At 44.4% G+C, this 22651-nt stretch overlaps 1 protein-coding gene across 2 annotated transcripts in view; it reads right to left on the bottom strand.

Annotated features, from left to right (window-relative positions):
- LOC123491197 (potassium voltage-gated channel subfamily H member 6-like) overlaps positions 1 to 18675 on the bottom strand; it is a 44758-nt gene extending 26083 nt beyond the window's left edge. The window contains exons 1-7 of one of the 2 annotated variants that reach the window (XM_045221103.1): positions 18126 to 18675; positions 15751 to 15981; positions 6910 to 7062; positions 6605 to 6708; positions 6050 to 6389; positions 5892 to 5942; positions 4846 to 5060 (exon numbers count right to left, since the gene is read on the bottom strand). In XM_045221103.1, coding sequence (XP_045077038.1) covers positions 4846 to 5060; positions 5892 to 5942; positions 6050 to 6389; positions 6605 to 6708; positions 6910 to 7062; positions 15751 to 15981; positions 18126 to 18201 — 1170 coding nt within the window. In that variant the 5' untranslated portion in view covers positions 18202 to 18675. The remainder of the gene's footprint in view (positions 1 to 4845; positions 5061 to 5891; positions 5943 to 6049; positions 6390 to 6604; positions 6709 to 6909; positions 7063 to 15750; positions 15982 to 18125) is intronic. The other variant, XM_045221104.1, reaches the window with a different exon arrangement.
- Positions 18676 to 22651: the final 3976 nt, after the last annotated feature.

Raw genomic sequence — 22651 nt, 5'->3', positions numbered from 1 at the left:
TCAGAGCAATGCTAACATTAGCATTAGCAACAAGTCAAACTGCCCATTCACAAGCTATCAAGTAAATTCTGATGATACAAACACCCTTTATAACACTCAAATGTACTGTCATAAGACATGTATGTTCACTTGACACACACACACACACACACACACACACACACACACATCTAGTAATACCACAAAAATCCTTAATATTGAGTCATATTGCTCCACTTGTAGTGGACAAGTGAAGTCAGGGCAGGGTTAGTGTGTGGGTTCATCTGGCCAGTGGCCACTGACTGTCCCACCACAGACATGTGGGTCAGTGTGCTACGCAGTGGTGTTGTGGGGTCATCTCACTGTGTTAGTGTTTCCATGACATTACAGGTTATGATGATGTACGCAAACTTAGTGTGATGACAGGTGGGTGTGAGAAGTTCTTCTGCTGGCACAGATGTCACACTATGGAAGGTGAGATCTTTCTTTCACACATACAAACTGTCTTTTCCCCATTCTCCCTCTCACATACATGCAGAGAGACAAGAGCATATAGTACAGTAGTGATGCTAAATAACATCTCCATCCATGTAGCCAACAACATGGTTTCTACAGGAGATAATATCCTCTTATACACTACATGACCAAAAGTATGTGGACACCTGCTCGTTGAACATCTCATTCCAAAATTATGTTCAGCAATATGGAGTTGGTCCCCCCTTTGCTGCTATAACAGCCGCCACTCTTCTGGGAAGGCTTTCCACTAGATGTATGAACATTGCTGCAGGGACTTGCTTCCATTCAGTCACAAGAGCATTAGTGAGGTCGGGCACTGATGTTGGGCGATTAGGCCTGGCTCGCAGTCGGCGTTCCAGTTCATCCTAAAGGTGTTCGATGGGGTTGAGGTAAGGGCTCTGTGCAGGCAAGTCAAGTTTTTTCACACCGTTCTTGACAAACCATTTCTATATGGACCTCGCTTTGTGCACGGGGGCACTGTCATGCTGAAAAAGGAAAGGGCCTTCCCCAAACTGTTGCCACAAAGTTGTAAGCACAGAATCGTCTAGAACAGGGGTGTCAAACGTCCGGCCCGCGGGCCGGATCAGGCCCGCAAACGGGTTTAATCCGGCCCGCGAGATGATTTAAAATAAAAAAAAAAAAAAAAAAAAATTGTAAAGTATAAAAATGTGCTGCCATTTTTCAATAAAATAAACTGCTGTTCCAATTGCGTCCACTGGATGGCGCAATAGCAATTGTGTTAAGCAAGCAAACTGTTTATACCGGGGCAGAGCAAGTAGGTCAAGCACGTGCAGCCAATGAGCTACTTTGTTTTGCCCGCAATATTTATTACGGCTTCTACTTTTAACATTATGTGCTTTGGCACCCTCATTGCCCCAATATGTCTCTGTCAAAAAAGAGAAAAGTGGACGCAGAGTGCAGAGTGTTCCAAGAAAAATTGTCATCCTATTTATTCACGGAATTGAATGGGAAAGCTGTATGTTTGGTGTGTTCAGAGCATGTTGCAGTGCTGAAAGAATATAACCTTCGTCGCCACTATGTGAGTCTTCATGCCGACAAATATGACAACTTTCAAGGACAGCGGAGATGAGAGAAGGTGAATGAACTGTTGGCGGGTCTGAAGAAACAGCAGTCTGTGTTTACTCACAGCCGAGACATCAGTGACGCTGCAGTGAAAGCTAGCTACCTCATTGCTAATGAAATCGCAGTGGCTTCAAAACCATTTAGTGAGGGTGAATTTGTAAAAACATGCATGATGAAGGCAGCGGAGATTGTGTGCCCTGAAAAGCGGCAGGCTTTTGCAAATATCAGCCTGACAAGAAACACAGTTGCAGACAGGATTTCCGATCTTTCAGTGGATTTGGACAGCCAGTTGAAGCAAAAAGTAAAGTAATTTATTGCGTTTTCGGTTGCAATTGATGAAAGCACGGACATTACAGATGTTGCACAACTGGCCATTTTCATCCGCTGGAGTTGACGACACATTGACCGTCACCGAGGAGTTCGTGGAGTTGGTGCCGATGACAGATACAACGACAGCAGCTGATATTTTTACCGCACTCGTCGGGCGCGCTGGACAGGGTCGGAGTGGACTGGTCCCGCGCTGTCAGCCTGGCTACAGATGGTGCGCCCTCAATGATCGGGAAAAAAGCAGGCGTTGTGACAAAGTTCAGAGAGAAAGTGCAATCTGCAAATGGAGGACGTGATTTTTTGACTTTTCACTGTATTTTGCACCAGGAGGCTTTGTGTTGCAAGTCATTAAAGATGGATAACGTCATGAAGGTGGTCATCCAAACTGTTAATTTCATCCGATCCAGAAGCCTGAATCACCGTCAGTTTGACAGCCTTCTCAGAGAGAAAGACCACATCTATGGCCTGCCATACCACACTGAGGTAAGATGGTTAAGCCGAGGTGCTGTGCTGAGGCGTTTCTTTGATTTACGAGAAGAAGTTGAACAGTTCATGGAAGAAAAGGGCAAACCAGTGTTAGAATTTCATTCCGCAGAATGGATGCAGGACCTTGCATTTATGGTGGATGTTACAGAGCACCTGAATAACTTGAACAAACAGCTGCAAGGGCGCAACAAAGTTGTCACGCAGTATTATGACAGCATACGTTCTTTCAAGTTGAAGCTGTCATTGTGGGAGACGCAACTTGCCGGTGGTGATGCAGCTCACTTCCCCTGTCTGAAAAATGTGTGCGCGACCCAACATGTGGCAGACATGAAGCGGTTCAAAGATAAAATAACGGGACTGTTACGGGAGTTTGAGCAACGCTTTCAGATTTATGTTTATATGTTTTTATGTTGATGTGCTATTGTTTTTAATTGATTTTATTTTATTTGTATATTTAACCTATTCTTGACTCTGTGGTTCTTGCACTTGTTTGGGGAACAGGATTTCATTATTTTTATCTACATTTCTGCCTGAGAAATGACACCCTGATATAGTTCTGTGATCTGTGAAACAGTTCTGTTAATCACTGAGGCATTGTGTGTTTGTGTGTTCTTTTTTCTTTAGAATTTTCAAATAAACTTGACGTGTTTTATGATTAATAGTGATGTTGTGCTTGTACTATTTTGGACACACTGTCCTCAGGCTCCAGCTTTATGTTGTATGTTGATCGTATTCAAACAAAGAAAACAATCTGAAGTTGTTGTTTTTAAGTTATATATACCATGATTTTTCCGGTCCGGCCCACTTGGGAATAGATTTTCCTCCATGTGGCCCCTGAGCTAAAATGAGTTTGACACCCCTGGTCTAGAATGTAATTGTATGCTGTAGCGTTAAGATTTCCCTTCAGTGGAACTAAGGGGCCTAGACTGAACCATGAAAAACAGCCCCAGACCATTATTCCTCCTCCACCAAACTTTGCAGTTGGCACTATGCATTGGGGCAGGTAGCGTTTTACCGGCATTCCGCCAAACCCAGATTCGTCCGTCGGACTGCCAGATGGTGAAGCGTGATTCATCACTCCAGAAAACGCGTTTCCACTGCTCCAGAGTCCAATGGCGGCGAGCTTTACACCACTCCAGCCGACGCTTGGCATTGAGCATGATGATCTTAGGCTTGTGTGCATTGGCCAGTACAGTACTGTAATACCGTAATATATGCCATTTACATAGCAGATGCTTTTATCCAAAGTGACAACAGTGAGTGTTTATATTTTCGTATGTGACCCCAGTGGGAATCGAACCCACAACTCTGGTGTTGCTAGTGCCATGCTCTTACGAACTGAGCCACATACAAGACCACTACAATACACAAGTACAATACAGATGTATGATTGTCATCCCCATGAGCATACCACTCTCCTTCAGGCCATGATTGAGGCATGCAATGACATCAATCCATGCTTCGTCAGGCTTGGATTCTCCATGCCAAAAGGTTTTTCCCCAGGTGCATGAAAAATGAGGACATTTACTGCGATGTCGATGAGAACCTGTGGCCAAATGCTCAAGACAGGGTTGATGCAAACTAGTGCCTGCTAAACGTTATGTTTCTTTAATTTCTTTAATTTGATTACAGTACACCTATGTTGTAATTATATCTGAACAATACATATTTTAATTTTTCAATGATTGTGAACGATCACACGTGATAGAAATGATCGAAATTTGATGTTCAGTCAATTTTAATAGGTAGTGCAAGTGTATTTATTGTCTAATGTGAAAACAGTACTGTAATTGACAGTACTGTTGCATATTATATTCAAAGGGACATTTTGAAACTATTTTGCTCTTGGATTAACTAGTTGTTAAAATAACTACATTGAGAAGACATTATTATGGTGTTTTTTGATGATTAAATCAATGTTTACGTGGTATTTCACAGTAAATTTATATTTTGGATTAATGGTTGTGTCGTGAAAAATATCTTCAAACAAAATAAATGTACAATAAAAAGTTATGAGACTTGCCGTGTTACCATTTTGGAGTTTTGTGTTAAGAGTTTAGAAAATTCACCACATACTTTTGACATTAGCACCAAAGCGATTGAAGAAAACTGTATTATTATCATTATATATATCATCTTCCTGTTTGTGTGTGTGTGTGTGTGTGTGTGTGTGTGTGTGTGTGTGTGTGTGTGTGTGTGTGGATGCGTGTGGAAACTCTTGAGTGACATGCAGCTGCATCCTCAGCAGAAAGCTTGCAACACAGGAAGCCAGACCGAAAATATGTAATCTACCATTTCTCAATAACCCAACGTTCCTTTTACCCAACATCCTGTGTACAGAATATCTCACATGCCATTCTGAAAAAGCTCACTTTCAAAATCCCATAATATATAAGCAGAATACAGGTTGACTGGTTGTGTGATATGAGTGCGAGTGAGGACCATGTGTCTCACCTGTGTGACATGTGTGACCTTCTCTGTGACGTCTCGGTGGCGGTCCTTTACTTTGCTGGGAGCGATGATCTCGATCTCAGTGGGCGAGGGCGGTCGCAAGAGGTCGGAGGTGAAGCTGAGTGTGAGGGGGTTACGAGTGCTGGTCCTGCGAGTGCTGGTCCTGCGTCGCATCAGGTCTGAGTCTGAGGTGGAGCTCAGAGTACCGGCCTTCAGGTCTGCACACAACAACACTCATCTCTCATTACTGTGTATCTATCTGTTTTTAACGACAAGTTCACATATTATATTACCGCTCAAATCCTTTATTTAAACTGCAAGTAACACATTCAGAACCAAAAATGTAATGTGTTATAACACAATTCCCATTCCTCTAGGTGAGAAAGATCTTGGTTTAAACTCAGCAAAGCATCTGAGTGAGAAAGATACAGAGGGAGTTTGTTATCTATTTCACTTGCTTTGGAAATGTAAACATATGTTTCCCATGCCAATAAAGGCCCTTAAATTGAATTGAGAGAGATAGAGTAATGAAGTGAGAGGGAGTGTCTTAATGCATTGTGGGGATGCATGTATTACTTTACATTATTTCCCTGGGATAGATGGGAAGCCCACAGCCCCACACTCCATAGTATTAGCTGTGTGATGAGTAAAGGATGGCCTCTGCGTGACTGGGACTCCTATAGAACACACACACACAGCTATGTCTTACTATACTTGTGAGGACTTTTTGGGACCAACAATTGATTCCCATTAAAAATACTATTTTTCCTATCTTTGACCATAATTTTAAACCTAACCCCTTAGACTAAAATAGCCTTTTTACAAGTGAGGACCGGCAAAATGTCCTGACTTCTCTGAATTTTTGTTGGTTTACTATTCTTGTGAGGACTTCTGGTACTCACAAGTATAGTACAACATGTACACACACACACACACACACACACACACACACACACTATAGGGTAGAGGCATTGATTAGTGACCCTGCTTCACATGCTCAGTGCTTGGGGAATGGGGGTGAGGATTCTCCTTTCTACAGAGCAGAATACCTCCAACAGGCCCAGGTAGCTTTGGCTTGGTTTGTTTTGATTCAGATGGAACTGTAAGAGGAGACAGCCACATTTCTTCCTGTCAGAGGGGGTACAACAATGGAAACAGACTACACGTTTGACTGGGTACACACACACATATACACACACGCACTCACTGCTGTTGGAGCGTGGGTCTCCTGTTCGGCCCGACTCGGCCCTCATGCTGTCGAGGTCATCCAGGGAGGAAGCTCTGCGGAGGCTGCCGACAGTCTCTCTTGAGCGGCTCCGGGGCAGGACCGTCCTGGGGAAGGCTGCACTGGAGAATGGGCCGCTGGGGAGGAAGGGAACGCTGGGGTCCAGCCGCTCCGACAATAGGGACAGACGTTTGGGGGAGCAGTAGCTTGCAGGCAGGGGGGACTCGTAGTCCTGCTCTATCAGCGCCTCTGTCTCAGACTGCATGCAGCTCTCCTTGGACGGGATACGGAACTCCTTCAGAGGGACCTCTTCACTGTTGGGCTGAATTAGGGAAGGAGGGAGAGGACACTCATAGGTTAAATACTGTACTAGATTTCTACTTACTGCTAAATGTATGTGATGACTGAAGCTTTCTTCATTACAAAATATGAGATACAGGAACTGAGATAATCAAGATATATTTTAGGTAAGGTCATATTTAGACGAGTACTGTGTGTATAGGCCTATATGTGTATGGGAGTCTCTGGCCACCTTACCTGTAGGTAGTCCACCACCACCCCCTCAAACTGGTCTTTGGCGAGGGAAGGCCGACGCATTGCACGCACTGATGGCAGTCTCAACTTCAGCCTGCGACTCTGCCCTGAGAAACCAGAGAGTGCTTATACATACACTTTACATAAAAACACAAGCACACCTTCCAGGATGTAGTCACATTCTGTATGTTATAACACAGCTACATTCAACGTAGAGTAATGGAATAAACAGGTTAATACACACAGACAGACAGACAGACAGACAGACAGACACACATTATCATCGCACACACACTTTCCACACTGACCTGCCCCTACCCAGCCCTGGGCCATCCTCTGTCTCAGCCCTGGTTTCTTGAGGGAGGGGTCAATGATTTCCTGGAAGTTGAGGATGAACATGATGACCTGTCCCTCTGCGTTCTTCACAGGGACCACATCAATCAGACAGGGCCTGCAGGTCCCTGCAGGGGGGAGAGAGAGAACATTATAAAGCTGCTAATGGCCATCCTCATCTGAGCTCAAAGGTAACTAAGTAGACTTCAGGACAGCTCAAGTAACTGTAAATATTGTTTAATCTTATCTGACTGTGCTCACTTTAACACTCAACACATTTAGGCTCAGAGTCTCAGGTTCCATTGTTGGTGGGCTGTTACTGCCATCTCATTTCAGTTGTGGAGAGGCCTTTCAAACAGCAGTAAAGTCTTGTAGTTACTTTCCATGACTGAATGTTTTCCCAGGGCATTTATGGGACCCTCCTTTCTGTTTAAGTGAAGCCAGGGTGGGGGCTGTCAACATGTCCTAGCAGAGGAGACACATATAGAGGGGGGAGGCAGCAAAGGAGATATAGAGGGAGATAGAGAATAAGACCAATTGAAATGTAGACAGACTGTAGGAAGAGGGGAGAAGGCAAGCGAGAGGGAGAGATAGAGAAAGAGAGAGAGGAAGGAAGAGAACGAGAGAACTACAGAAGAGAGGGGAATAGAGTGGTATATCAACCGTAGTACTGAGCGATTAGTGCTTTTTGAGGTCAGTTTGTTTTCGGATCGATTATTAAAAAAGAATCACGGTTTTCGATTTTGGTTTCGATATGTTTAAAAAAAACATTAAATGCACTATGCATTATGTGGGTTGAATGCTGTAACAACACAGAATAAAACAATTAATAAAAGTCCCATGATGGTAGTTGTCACGCCCTGGCTCTGGGGACTCTTTAATGTTGAGCCAGGGTGTTAGTTTCTATGTTTAGTTTTCTATGTTTATGTTCTAGATCGTGTGGATCTATGTTGGCCAGGGTGGTTCCCAATCAGAGGCAGCTGATTCTCGTTGTCTCTGATTGGGAACCATACTTAGGCAGCCTGTTTGGCACAGTTAATTGTGGGATCTTGTTCCGTAAGGTTTGCTTTGTATTAACCTAGGACTTCACGTATCGTTTGGTTTGTTGTTTTGTTGGTGTTAAGTACACAATAAAGTATGTATGCCTATCATGCTGCGCCTTGGTCCGCTTCAGTAAACGATCGTGACAGTAGTGACTGCCCATTACTGCTTATCACTTATTAACAGTAATTTATTCACATTACTTTACTTTATAAAATATTTCAGTTGGTGTCTATATTACGTTTGTTTTATTTGATGACTTTATTATTTCATTCCAAGTCATCATCTAATCTCTATAGAGCTGCTGCCTATGCTGTCTGACAAAATCACTATTCTTCCAAGTAAAATACAGTTCTGCCAAGTTGTTCTGCGGGAGTTAGTCGAGGGAGGCCTCGCTCTCTCGCGTCCCCAGATGTTTAGTTAATTTCATTCCGATCTCTTTTGCATTATTGTAGCCTTTTCTGTAGCCTGTCAACTATGTGTCTGTCTATCCCTGTTCTCTCCTCTCTGCACAGGCCATACAAACGCTTCACACCGCGTGGCTGCTACCACTCTAATCTGGTGGTCCCTGCGCACACGACCCACGTGGAGTTCCAGGTCTCCGGCAGCCTCTGGAACTGCCGTTCTGCGGCCAACAAGGCAGAGTTCATCTCAGCCTATGCTACCCTCCAGTCTCTCGACTTCTTGGCGCTGACGGAAACATGGATTACCACAGAAAACACTGCTACTCCTACTGCTCTTTCCTCGTCTGATCATGTGTTCTCGCATACCCCGAGAGCATCTGGTCAGCGCGGCGTGGCACAAGAATCTCATCTCTCCCAAGTGGACATTCTCTCATTTTCCCCTGACCCATCTGTCTATCTCCTCATTTGAATTCCATGCTGTCACAGTCACTAGCCCATTCAAGCTTAACATCCTTGTCATTTATCGCCCTCCAGGTTCCCTTGGAGAGTTCATCAATGAGCTTGACGCCTTGATAAGTTCCTTTCCTGAGGATGGCTCACCCCTCACAGTTCTGGGTGACTTTAACCTGCCGACGTCTGCCTTCGACTCATTTCTCTCTGCCTCCTTCTTTCCACTCCTTTCCTCTTTTGACCTCACCCCCTCACCGTCCCCCCCTACTCACAAGGCAGGCAATACGCTTGACCTCATCTTTACTAGATGCTGTTCTTCTACTAATCTCACTGCAACTCCCCTCCAAGTCTCCGACCACTACTTTGCATCCTTTTCTCTCTCGCTCTCCTCCAACACTACTCACTCTGCCCCTACTCAGATGGTAATGCGCCGTCGCAACCTTCGCTCTCTCTCTCCCGCTTCCCTCTCCTCTTCCATCCTATCATCTCTTCCCTCTGCTAAATCCTTCTCCCTCCGGTCTCCTGATTCTGCCTCCTCGACCCTCCTCTCCTCCCTTTCTGCATCTTTTGACTCTCTATGTCCCCTATCCTCCCGGCCGGCTCGGTCCTCCCCTCCTGCTCCGTGGCTTGACGGCTCATTGCGAGCTCACAGAACAAGGCTCTGGGCAGGAAATGGAGGAAAACTAGACTCCCTGCGGACCTATCATCTTTTCACTCCCTCCTCTCTAAAGCCACTTTATACCACTCTAAATTTCAAGCCTCTGCCTCTAACCCTAGGAAGCTATTTGCCACCTTCTTCTCCCTGCTTAATCCTCCTCCTCCTCCCCCTCCCTCCTCCCTCTCTGTGGATGACTTCGTCAACCATTTTGAAAAGAAGGTTGACGACATCCGATCCTCATTTATTAAGTCAAATGACACCGCTGGTCCTGCTCACACTGCCCTACCCTATACTTTGACTTCTTTCTCCCCTCTCTCTCCAGATGAAATCTTGCGACTTGTGACGGCCGGCCGCCCAACAACCTGCCCGCTTGACCCTATCCCCTCCTCTCTTCTCCAGACCATTTCCGGAGACCTTCTCCTTTACCTCACCTCGCTCATCAACTCTTCCTTGACCGCTGGATATGTCCCTTCCGTCTTCAAGAGGGCGAAAGTTGCACCCCTCCTCAAAAAACCTACACTCGATCCCTCCGATGTCAACAACTACAGACCAGTATCCCTTCTTTCTTTTCTCTCCAAAACTCTTGAGCGTGCCGTCTCTAGCCAACTCCCCTGCTATCTCTCTCAGAATTACATTCTTGATCCTAACCAGTCAGGTTTCAAGACTGGTCATTCAACTGAGACTGCTCTTCTCTGTGTCACGGAGGCTCTCCGCACTGCCAAAGCTAACTCTCTCTCCTCTGCTCTTATCCTTCTAGGCCTATCTGCTGCCTTTGATACTGTGAACCATCAGATCCTCCTCTCCACCCTCTCCGAGCTGGGCATCTCCGGCGCTGCTCACTCTTGGATTGCGTCCTACCTGACAGGTCGCTCCTACCAGGTGGCGTGGCGAGAATCTGTCTCCGCACCACGTGCTCTCACCACTGATGTCCCCCAGGGCTCAGTTCTAGGCCCTCTCCTATTCTCTCTATACAACAAGTCACTTGGCTCTATCATATCCTCACATGGTCTCTCCTATCATTGCTACGCAGACGACACACAATTAATTTTCTCCTTTCCCCCTTCTGATAACCAGGTGGCGAATCGCATCTCTGCATGTCTGGCATACATATCAGTGTGGATGTCGGATCACCACCTCAAGCTGAACCTCGGCAAGACGGAGCTGCTCTTCCTCCCAGGGAAGGACTGCCCGCTCCAAGATCTCGCCATCACGGTTGACAACTCCATTGTGTCCTCCTCCCAGAGTGCAAAGAACCTTGGCGTGATCCTGGACAACACCCTGTCGTTCTCTGCTAACATCAAAGCGGTGACCCGATCCAGCAGGTTCATGCTCTACAACATTCGCAGAGTACGACCCTACCTTACACAGAAAGCGGCACAGGTCCTAATCCAGGCACTTGTCATCTCCCGTCTGGATTACTGCAACTCGCTGTTGGCTGGGCTCCCTGCCTGTGCCATTAAACACCTGCAACTTATCCAGAACGCTGCAGCCTGTCTGGTGTTCAACCTTCCCAAGTACTCTCACGTCACCCCGCTCCTCCGCACACTCCACTGGCTTCCAGTTGAAGCTTGCATCTACTACAAAACCATGATGCTTGCTTACGGAGCTGTGAGGGGAACGGCACCTCCTTACCTTCAGGCTCTGATCAGACCCTACACCCAAACGAGGGCACTACGTTCATCCACCTCTGGCCTGCTAGCCCCCCTACCTCTACGGAAGCACAGTTCCCGCTCAGCCCAGTCAAAGCTATTCGCTGCTCTGGCACCCCAATGGTGGAACAAGCTCCCCCACGATGCCAGGACAGCGGAGTCACTGACCACCTTCCGGAGACACTTGAAACCCTACCTGGAATAGTATAATAGTAATCATTCTACCCCACCCCTTTACTACCACGGTCTTTTGTCTAAACTAACACCTTACTTTTTTCACCTGCTAGCACTCACTTGTTTAAAGAAATGTACTTATTGTGATCGAGATGTAGTTGTCCCTGATTGCACTGACTTTGCTCACAGTTGCTTGTTTGAAGAAGTGTACTTACTGTGATGAAGATGTGGTTGTCCCACTGGCTATCCTAAGTTGGATGCACCAATTTGTAAGTCGCTCTGGATAAGAGCGTATGCTAAATGACTTAAATGTAAATGTTAATGTAAATAAGGCATACCTTTATGACTGCTGAATACCAACTATCAATCACTTAGTTCATGTATTTTCAGGTAGCGATAACTTGCGAAGCAACAGCTGTATCTATATCACCTTCACGATCGTACATTCTTCTGTCTCCTCTGTAGAAGGCGTAAAATAAACACAGACCGGACAAGTAGATGCGCAATGGATTATGGTCATTGTAGTTAATTACCATGTTTTATGCACTAAATTATGTAGAATATTGGCTTGTTCGAAACTACAACTCCCTCCTACATCGCACAGTTCCGGCTGGATCTGATTAAACTGTGCTATGTGCGCATTGAGCTCACAGAAAAAAATATGAACTAAATGGAATTCTGATTATTGAACTGACATCGGTCAATTAGTTGTTTAAAAACCGAAAAATAACTGAAATGTCGGTTAATTGCTCAGCACTAATCAACCAGTCCTCCCACAGGTCTGACTTCACTCTGCTATAAATGTGGTCTAAAAATAGAGACGGGTAGGGTCACACACACACACACGTTTGTTTTACTATCCTTGTGGGGACCAAACAATTGATTCATAGGGTTGGGCGGTGTCCAGATTTTCATATCTTCATACCATCCTTCTCTCATCCCGGGATGTACGGTAATACCGGTTTAGTACACAAGGGGGCACCAAATATTCTACAAACCACAGCATTGGGCGTCTATTACCCGAATGCTAACAAAATTAACAGAAGTAATAGTGAATTTCCATGGAGACTGCTAGCCAAATATGCTAACGAGCGCAAACGAAAATAAACAAATTGCAAAGACAGGCAATCCAGCTCATAGAGTTATACATATATAGGTAGAAGCTACCGAATGTCATTTTTGGTGAGTTTGGATATTTACAAGCGAATGTGAACGAGAGACATTGTGCATATGAACAAAGTTTTGACGCATGCTTGTCTGAAGGACAAGTACTGGCTCTGGAGCAGCATGTGTACAAACTGTGTCTGTGTGGAGTCTGGAGTCGCTAGGGCAACGGACCTGCCTGCTCTTCTCGGAGAAGATTGGGGAGGAGACGGGCCGAGAACAGAGAGGAGAAAAAACGCAAGGAAATCAAAAGATAGCAGTGGCAGCTGTACAGATAACTCATCCAAAGGGCTTTGACTTCTCAAACATGGCAGAAAGCTAACACAATATGATGCCCCGTCACCTTATTAATTCAGCACTTACTTAGATACAGTGCATTCGGAAAATATTCAGACCCCTTCACTTTTTCCACATTTTGTTACGTTACAGCCTTATTCTAAAATGGATTTTTTTTTTTTATCCCCTCGTCAATCTACACACAATACCCCAGAATGACAAAGCAAAAAACGGAAATATCAAATTTACGTAAGTATTCAGACCCTTTATTCAGTACTTTGTTTGAAGTACCTTTGGCACTGTTGACTTTCAATATAAAATGCAACCCCTGTCAATACACAGCTGGACTCACCTGTTCCTGCTTTCTCCCGTTGTCCTATAACACAAACAAACACGTGACTGGCTCAACTGTTCTGGGGAACTACGGTAAGCTTCATAATGTAAAATAATGTGACAGGTGAAAAGAAGAACACGATCTGCTTCATCTCCTAACGTATTGCACAAGTTGACTGCAGGTATTTACTTAAAAAGTAGCCACAAATATGACAATTTATTGAAACACTTCAAATAAATAGTTTCAACGGTATTGACGGTATTGAAAAACCATCCTGTGGCTATTTCCAAATACCCTGGTATACGGTATATGCGGTATACCGCCCAAGCCTATTTGATTCCCATTCAAAATCATATTTTCCCTAACTCCTAACCCCTAAACCTAACCCTTAACCAAACCCTAACTCCAACTCTTAACCCCTAACCCTAATTGTAACACTAACCCCTAAACCTAACCCCTAAGCCTAAAACAGCCATTTTCCTTGTGGCGACTGGCGAAATGTCCCTGTTTTACACTCACACACACACATTAACCAACAAACACATTAATTCAGTTTTAGGATCAATTAATTAACTATAAGTACAGCAACATAATGCATTTTTAATGGGTATGATGAATTGTACCCATTTACAATTGATACGTGCTTGTGTGCGCACCTGCGTTCATGACTGTATGCATTAGTGGGATACAAAATAAATAGATGTTCAGTGTATTTGAGCTGGCACGCTGACAATATTTCCATGACAACAAGCTCTCCGACACGGCACTTCTCATGCCCAAATGACCAAGGTATTGTGTCTACAGCCTCACTAGCCAGGTCTGTTTGCTTGTCCCTCTGTCCTTTGCAGGGGTTGGAACCAAACTGAAAAATTATTACATTTTTAAGGAACAGAATCAGAACCGGGAACGAAAGTGATCTATATTGTTCTGGAACAGAACTGTTATTTAAAATTCCCACAAAAAATGCAACAAAGTGCCTATGCAAAGCTCTCCCTCTGTCAATCATTAACTTCTTCCAGTGTCTGCCTGCCAGCTGAAAATCTTTGCCAATGTGTGTGCTTGTAGGCTACCTGCCCTTCCATCTCGAAGCATAGCTGTAGCCTACTGACATTTACGTCATTTAGCTGACGCTCTTATCCAGAGCGACTTACAGTTAGTGCATACATTATTATTTTCATACTGGCCCCCCGTGGGAAACGAACCCACAACCCTGGCGTTGCAAACGCCATGCTCTATCAACTGAGCTACCTCCCTGCCTGCCATTCCCTCCCCTACCCTGGACGACGCTGGGCCAATTGTGCGCCGCCCCATTGGTCTCCCGGTTGCGGCCGGCTATAGCAGAGCCTGGATTCGAACCAGGATCTCTAGTGGCACAGCGCCACTAGACCACTGCGCCACTCGGGAGACTGACGTTACAAACATGATTCAGAAGATAGGGAGAGAGATTGTTATGAAAAATTTATGCACTCACTAACTGTAAGTCGCTCTGGATAAGAGCGTCTGCTAAATGACTAAAATGTAAATTAACTTTCAATGCTAGTTAGGGATACTATAGTTATCACATTTCACATTGGATTTATTAACTATAAAAAGGTAAGATGTGTTTTTAATTCAGGTGCACAAGCTTGTTAGCTAGCCAGCTACTCTGGTCCAACGTTAAGCCAACACTGAAGTTCAAAGACATTCAACATTTCTCCATAGAAGCCGCTCCTCCGTAGGTATAATTCTGTGGGCCTAATTCAGATAATGCATGTCATCGCAAGATTCCCAGTGCTTCAAACCAAGCCTCCTTCTCCTCCACCCTCTCTCGCTGTCTCCCCACTTGCAAAATTTCAGTTGCATCTCACGCCCTACACTTGTCTTTCCATAACGCATATAAATAAACTCACTGAGCTATAGCTTGCCCGCTCCATAGCAAGCTGCTCTATCCATACTGCATAACTGGTGAAGTAATTTACTGTCAAGCTAAATGTAAAATAAATAAAAAGGAACAGAAAGGAACGATATAAACTGTACTTTTTTGGGGTTTGAACCGGTTGCAAACTTTATTTTGCTGGTCGGAACAGTGGAACGCAAAAAATAATATATGGTTCTGTTCAGAACGAAACGATTGGAAAATAATTTTGGTTCCAACCCCTGGTCCTGTGTACTAGAGACAAAACACAGGAGCATAGCTGCGGGAAAAGTTTTTAAAATGTATTTTTTATTTTTTAAATCACAAAAGTAGTGCACTGTGCCTTTACTTGTCCTGTATTAGCGGACCTATGTAGCCGTCTGTAGCGCAGCAAAAAATGAATAATCTGCATCCCCTCATCCCCCTGCAGCACCCCACCCCCAAACTACTTCCTGCAGCTATGCACAGGAGGATAATGGGGAGTGGGGATGAATAAACATATTGCAGGTGAGACAAGTAAATTAGTAGATGAGAGTTCACCGAGTCTGCAGCAACTGACTCCACATACTGTAACACTGCATCATTCAGTAGCATTACATATAAAAGTGAGAGGGAGACAGCCATGACACTTGGAGGGACCAAAATATTCTGTATGTGACCTTTACAGCACTCCCCACTATAACGAAGGGGAGTAATGTTGTCACTTTGACTCCCTTGCTCTTTCCATCTCTTTCTCTCTGAATCTCGGTCTACCCCTCCACCTTCTCCTTACCTTCTTTGTTGTAGTACAGGATCTCCACCTTGCGCTCCTCTGACCCTAGCAGGGCCTGTGCCAGCTGTGTCAGGGCAGTCTTCATGGTGCCAGGCCCCACCAGGAACTGGCAGGTGCAGGGCTGCTGCATGATCTCTGCCCGCGAGAAGCCAAACATCTGGCAGAAGCCCTCGTTACTGTAGATAATGCCACAGTTCTTCATCTGGGCGTTGGCTATCAGGAACTTACGATCTGGGAGGAAACCAAGTGGAGAGGTAGAGGTCAGAGCAGATATGAAAATGGACAAATATGGTGGGAATGTGGGAAATTTCATAAAAATTATAATTGAAGGCTTATTTCAGCAAATGCAATATGCAAAGTCGGACATTCAAAGTTTATCCAACTTCAGAAACATTCAATTATCATATTCAGGTAATGATCATTTCAAGGAGAGGTCTCTCTCAATCAGATCCGATTCAAGTCTGGACTGTGTTAACTTCAGTATCCCACTCAACTAACCACATTCACCTCAACATCAAGTTGAAATTGGAGTAACCAAGCCGGTCTCTCTGTAGCGCAAATCATATCAGTGCAATGATTCAAGATGGCCCCAGAGGGACTAATACGGAGCAGCTGGACTCAGCAATGACAGTCCTCCATGTATTCCTCTGAGGCTCCATCTCTGTCTACCTCAGTCCACTCCCCTGGTCTGCAATCAAGATCAAAATATACTACAATAGGTTTCAGCCGTCCTTACCTAGGTTCATGAGTGTGGCTATTGTCTCCAGCGCTAATGACAATTGCCTTCGAAGTCACATCAGCTACACTGATATTGTTGTACAGCATGATATTCAATCAGTACAGTTTATGTTGAAATGCTGCTCAAAAGTCTGTGCTTCTGACTCGGTCTCCACTCCTCTTATTATCCCCGGGTGAAACTGAGTTACACAACTCTCATTCTTCCCCATTGAAACAAATGAGAGGAGAGCGATTTAGTGCTTCGCCCAGAAAAAGCAGAACCCCTTCCCACTCCTTGTTCCTCTGTGTAGAGTAAATAGGCGAGGTCGTTTGGTGGAAAGCACATCTTATCCAAAGTCATTATCAATGCCTCAGAACACAGACACCCAGACTCAGATTGTTGCTAAGCAGCAGTGGTTTGGCACACGCATCACCAGGCAGGCACACTCGCGTGTGGCTCTATGCTTACGCACGCACACACAGATAAGGAAGACATCAGTTTGATGGGACTTATCGGTCTCTGAGGACCCCTCTACAGAGAGCTTTGAAAATCCCAGAGTAACACAATTAATTCCGAACTGTCACCTGCCAGCCCAGCAAATTAAACAAGCTGAAATCCTTCAACATGAAATGGAGGTGAAAAGTGGAACATTGCATCTTCTCCCTTTAATGTGGAGCAGCGGGTGGAGAGGGTTATTTTGAGCAGTACCCCTGTGGTCAACAGAATGTCTTCACACTGTGACTAGAGAACACTGACAGTGACAGGCACAGTCGGACTTACAGTAGCATAGAGATAGGCCACTTCTGAGCTAGGTTATAGGCCTCTACTGTAATTGCAATTCAGTGCTAATCAGAGCCATTACTCTTTTTTTAAACAACTGGATTTCTTCTTTGCTGAATGGATCAGTTATGTTTTGTTTGAGTGAGTTGCAAAGTCATTCTGGTGCGGTTTCTGTGTGAGCAATAGTCAACTACGATACCATTTAATTCAAGACAAAAGCATGAAAACAGAGAGGCACTGTGGGGGTAAAGTGTGCTGTGATGTGCTGCATAAGGCCCTGTTCAAGAAGGATATCACTCAGCTATATGCACTAACAGAGTGTGTTGTAGTGGTCAGTGGTCACATGCAAACTCTGTAAAGCAAAGACAGAATGTACTCTTTCTATCAGGATCCAGTGGTCTGACCAGTGTAGGGACAGAGAACATGTCAACTCATGCAATATAATCTAATGCAACATGTGAATTCATGCAACATGCGGAACACATAGGCAGGTGCAAAGACATACTAAACACACACACGCACACGTATAGTATTAAACATGACAATTTGGTATATTCAGTACATGCATATGGACATAACCTAAGTTTGAACTGTAAATCAAATGTAGAGATAGGAGGAGAGCGGCTTGGACTAGTAACCCAACATTTACAGGGTAATGCAGTAACACCTGTGCAATGCAAGGGACCATTAGACAAATGCATTTGTCTTTACATTTTATTACACTTTGCATGATTGAATGGCTACATGGAAAAGGCACACATTTTAATTTCCAACCAGTCTAATTGTTTGTTTTTGGGATGATACAGTTATGACAGCTTGCTCATAGTCACATTATGTTATTACTTTTTCAGTCATAATGCAAAGTGTGTCCACTTACTTTGTCCATCGAATTTCCGGATAATGGTATCCAGATAAGTGTTCTGGAAGGCTACATGACCGCGTCTCACAGGCATTTTGACTCAGAAAGATGAGACTTCTCAGACGCATGAATCTCCAGAGTTTTAAATAAATCAAACGAAAGACGTAGTGAAATACCCTATGCAAAAATGGCCCCGCGTACAGGCAGGTGCAAAAAGGCGAATTCAATATGCGATGGCTGATGAGCAAAGCGACAAGAAAATGTCACAAGGCAGCAGCCGCGAGTACCAGTTGCCAGGGCGATAAAAAAAAAAAAGGCGCTCGCTCCACAGGAGAGAGACTGGAAGCCGGTTTTTGCGCGCCGTACACAGGCAAGTGTAAAAACTGTATTTCATTAGTCATAAAACGTTTCACTTTGCCTACAAAATAATAAACAGGCTCTATAATTAGTCTAGCTCTGCCAGTTGTTATCGTCATTAATGAAAAGGAAAAAAACCAACACCGCCCTCCCCATCAACAAGATCATAGAGAAGTGAAAGAAAAGGGGTAAATCGAAGTCTTAACCACTACGTTTCATCCGGACAGTAGAAGAAGCTACTATTTGTCGAATCTCGGATGCACACACCCCTAGCGCCCTCCCCATTTGACAGGTTTTACCAAGCACTGCGCGGGGAAGGGGGAGTCATCATCAAACCAGAGGCGCCTGCCACTTTTTGACAGTGAGCAGAGACACCCTCATCAACCGCTTCACTGCACATCACAAGTCTCCACTCTAAAAATAGTCCCTCTCTCTCTCTTTGGCCTCTGTAGCGCTCCTCTTCACTTCTTTAATATTAATACTTGACTGGTTGAAGGGTGTCAGTCCAGTGTGTTTGTGTGTGATCTGTAAATGTTTCATTTTCCTTATTTCTTGGTGAATTCATGCTATAAGTGACCACACAGTTAAAGGTCCAATGCAGACGTTTTTATCTCAATATTAAATCATTCCTGGGTAACAATTAAGTACCATACTGTGATTGTTTTAAATGAAAATGATCAAAAAGAAACAAAAGTAGCTTCTTAGCAAAGAGCAATTTCTCAAGACAGAATTTTGCTAGGACTGTCTTTTCAAACATCTCTTATACTAAAAGGGCATTATCAACATTTTCACAATTTCACAGTATTATTCCAAACTCATAGTGTGGAAATATATATACAACACAGGAAAATCACGTTTTTGACTACACTGGGCCTTTAATAAAAAAGAAAAAGACAAACAAGATCACAATTCTGGGAATTGGCATTCCCTCTCCTCATAAACACCCACTGAACCAACTTAGTGAATGACAGCCCATTTATATGTCATGTGACAAGAGGCAGATAAGAAAAGATACACCAATAAAAAGTGTAAAATAAAATACAGCTCTTATGTCAGACAGGAAACAACAGCAGTCTAGTGTATAATCTTGTTTCAAGATAAAGGTGAGAAAACATAACATGGGCTGGAAGGTGTCATCAACACATGTCAAGTATAATGCCTTATGCATGCCTCATGTCATCCTGTCAAACCATTGGTAGGAATTCTCCATTCTCATGTCTCAAAGCTCCTTCACCCTGCTGCTCCCTGAGCCAGTCACTGATAACACTGGCGACGGCTGAGAAGATTGGAGAAGATTCACATAAAATTATGTGACAGCGAGGGCACTTCAACTTAACAAGAGGCACAGTCTGGGTATGTTTTGATGACAGTATATAGCAGGGCCTCAACCTAACCATTAAACTAAATGCTAATTAACAATATGGCAAGGACCTGGACCTGAGGAGGCTGGTGGGAGAAACTATAGGAGGACGGGCTCATTGTAATGGCTGGAATGGAATAAATGGACCGGTATCAGACACATCAAACATATGGAAACCACGTTTGACTCCATTAATTCCATTCCAGGCTTTACAACAAGCCTGTCCTCCTATAGCTCCTCCCACCAGCCTCCTCTGGCCTGGACGTACACTTGCACACACCCACACAGACACACACACGCACATGATGACAGTGTGGCAGCAGGTGCAGGTGTAGATTATTGAAGGGACACAGGAGAGGGCCCAAGTGCCAACATGGGATCTGTGCCAGAGAAGAGACAGGCACTAATGACCAACTGGGGTGTGTGTTCCGAACAACACTTGTCTCAGTTTCTAATGAGAATAGATGCTTTTCCATATACGTATGTACCTGTCCATCGGTCTATTGTAAATATATCCCTTTTTCTTATGAATAATATGAATCATCCCAACATTGATTGACCTAAAGTTCCTTATTGTATGACCCCTTGATTACGACCTCTTGATAAGGATCAGTGGAGTCGTCAGTAACCATCAACAAAGACTGTTCACAGTATATTTAGTTTGATTGGTTGATTACACATATTTTGCTGACGTTATCACAGGTGCAGTGAAATGCTTATGTTTCTATCTTAAGCAGTGCAGTAATACCTAACAATACAAAACAATACACACAAATCCCCAAAATAAAATAAAAGAAAGAAAGAAATATCAGAACGAGCAATGTCAGAGTCCATTATGTACATACTGGTGTGAATAGACAGTATGGACAGTATATGACTAGAAAAGGTGTGTACAGCAGTAGTTATATAGGATAAGCCTTTACTAGAATACAGTATATACATATGAAGTGGGTTCAATAGGGCAGCAATCTCTAAGGTGCAGGGTAGAGTACCAGGTGGTAGCCGGCTAGTAACGGTGATTAAGGTTCAGGGCAGGGTACTGGGCAGAGGCCGGCTAGTGGTGACTATTTAACAGTCTGATGGCCTGGAGTTAGATGTGTTAATGGAATTGGTATGCGTGTGTGTGTGTTTATGTCGGTGTCCGTGTCCGTGTCTATGTCTGTGGGGTGCCTGTGTGTCGAGAGTGTTCATATGCATTGCTGCGTTGCTTTAAATATAGTACCACCTATCATTTTAGCTGGATGTCTCTGACATGTCTCTCTTCCGTCTCCTGTAGATCTGATGTATGCCAGTATCTTTGGTAACGTGTGTGTGTGTGTGTGTGGCTGTGTTTACACAGGCAGCCCAATTCTGATCTTCTTTTCACTAATTGGTCGTTTTAACAATCAGATCAGCTCTGAAAAACCTCTGACGTGAAAAGATCTGATGTGATTGCTCAAAAGAGTAATTAGTGATACAAATATCAGAATTGGGCTGCCTGTGTAAATGTAGCCTTAGTGTGTCAAAAGTCACTGCAGTTGTTTATGGAGTCTGCTAGAGAATCAAAGAGACAGAGAGAGTTGCTTTAGGGTGGTGGTGTTTGGTGGAGGGGTTGACGTGGTTGTTCTGTGTTGTGTCTCAATGGGCTTGATGAAATGAGGGCTAAAATTAACCAACAAGTACACATGCCTTCCCATGACCCTTTGGTGAGAGGGCCGAGTAGGGCAGGAATGTGTAGTGAAGAGGGGAGAGGACAAGGGGGCTGAGAGGAGAAGGGTGCTGGCTGCAACAAAGAGATAGGGCATGTGTGTGATGCTCACACATCTAGCATCTTATTACCAGCATTAGTTCTCTGTGTACCTTTACATAATAAGAGCTGAGTACTGGAGTAGTGATTGATGAGAAAGAGTGCTTGATGTTCTGCGCTGGTACAATCAAATGCATTAGGGGAGCTCATTATGGATTCTGTTAGCGTAGAGAGCTGACAAACAAACACACACTAGGGTCAAAAAGTTTCAGGGAAAGAAGACGGCAGCATACTCATTATCCTCATTATAATGATTGTTAGAGTACAAATGATGGGTCATTTTAGTCATCCTCTCTCATGGAGTAAAGAGGCCTGTATTGCCAGGAGCCCTGTGAGTGCATAAGCCGTGGGTGGTGTGTACAGGGTTGTGTGATGTTTGGGGTCAATAAGCCGTGGGTGGGGTGTACAAGGTTGTGTGATGTTTGGGGTCAATAAGCCGTGAGTGGGGTGTACAGGGTTGTGTGATGTTTGGGGTCAATAAGCTGTGGGTGGGGTGTACAGGATTGTGTGATGTTTGGGGTCAACAAGGGCACTGATGAAGTGTAGGGGATTTTGAGAAGTACACTCCTGAGATAACTTCATTGTGACCCCTTTCTCTCCGTAGTTCTACAGTACGTATAGATGCTGAGGAGAAAAAGCCCTTTAATAGTAACCGGTCCTTACCCCCACCGCTGAAAGATTGGCTGGAAAAGTTGCAGTGGGCCAGACGTCAGGGCCCACACCCTGGTGGAGTGAGTGTTTTATCTAGCCAGAATTCCTTCAGCTCGAGGCCACCTCCATCCCAGACCTGAGACACGCTAGTCCACTGATAAGAGCCAGGCTACATACAGTACTACACACACACGCACACACACAAACACACATACACACGCCTACACACACACATGTGCACATGCACACCAGTAGTGGCTGGTGGGAGGAGCTATAGGAGGACGGGCTCATTGTAATGCTGGAATGGAATAAATAGGACGGTATCAAACACATAAAACATATGGAAACCACGTTTGACACGTTTAATTAATTCCATTCCAGCCATTACAA

Source organism: Coregonus clupeaformis, chromosome 7, assembly GCF_020615455.1.
Source record: "Coregonus clupeaformis isolate EN_2021a chromosome 7, ASM2061545v1, whole genome shotgun sequence".
Lineage (NCBI taxonomy): Eukaryota > Metazoa > Chordata > Actinopteri > Salmoniformes > Salmonidae > Coregonus > Coregonus clupeaformis.
This window is presented reverse-complemented; position numbering and strand designations above follow the sequence as displayed.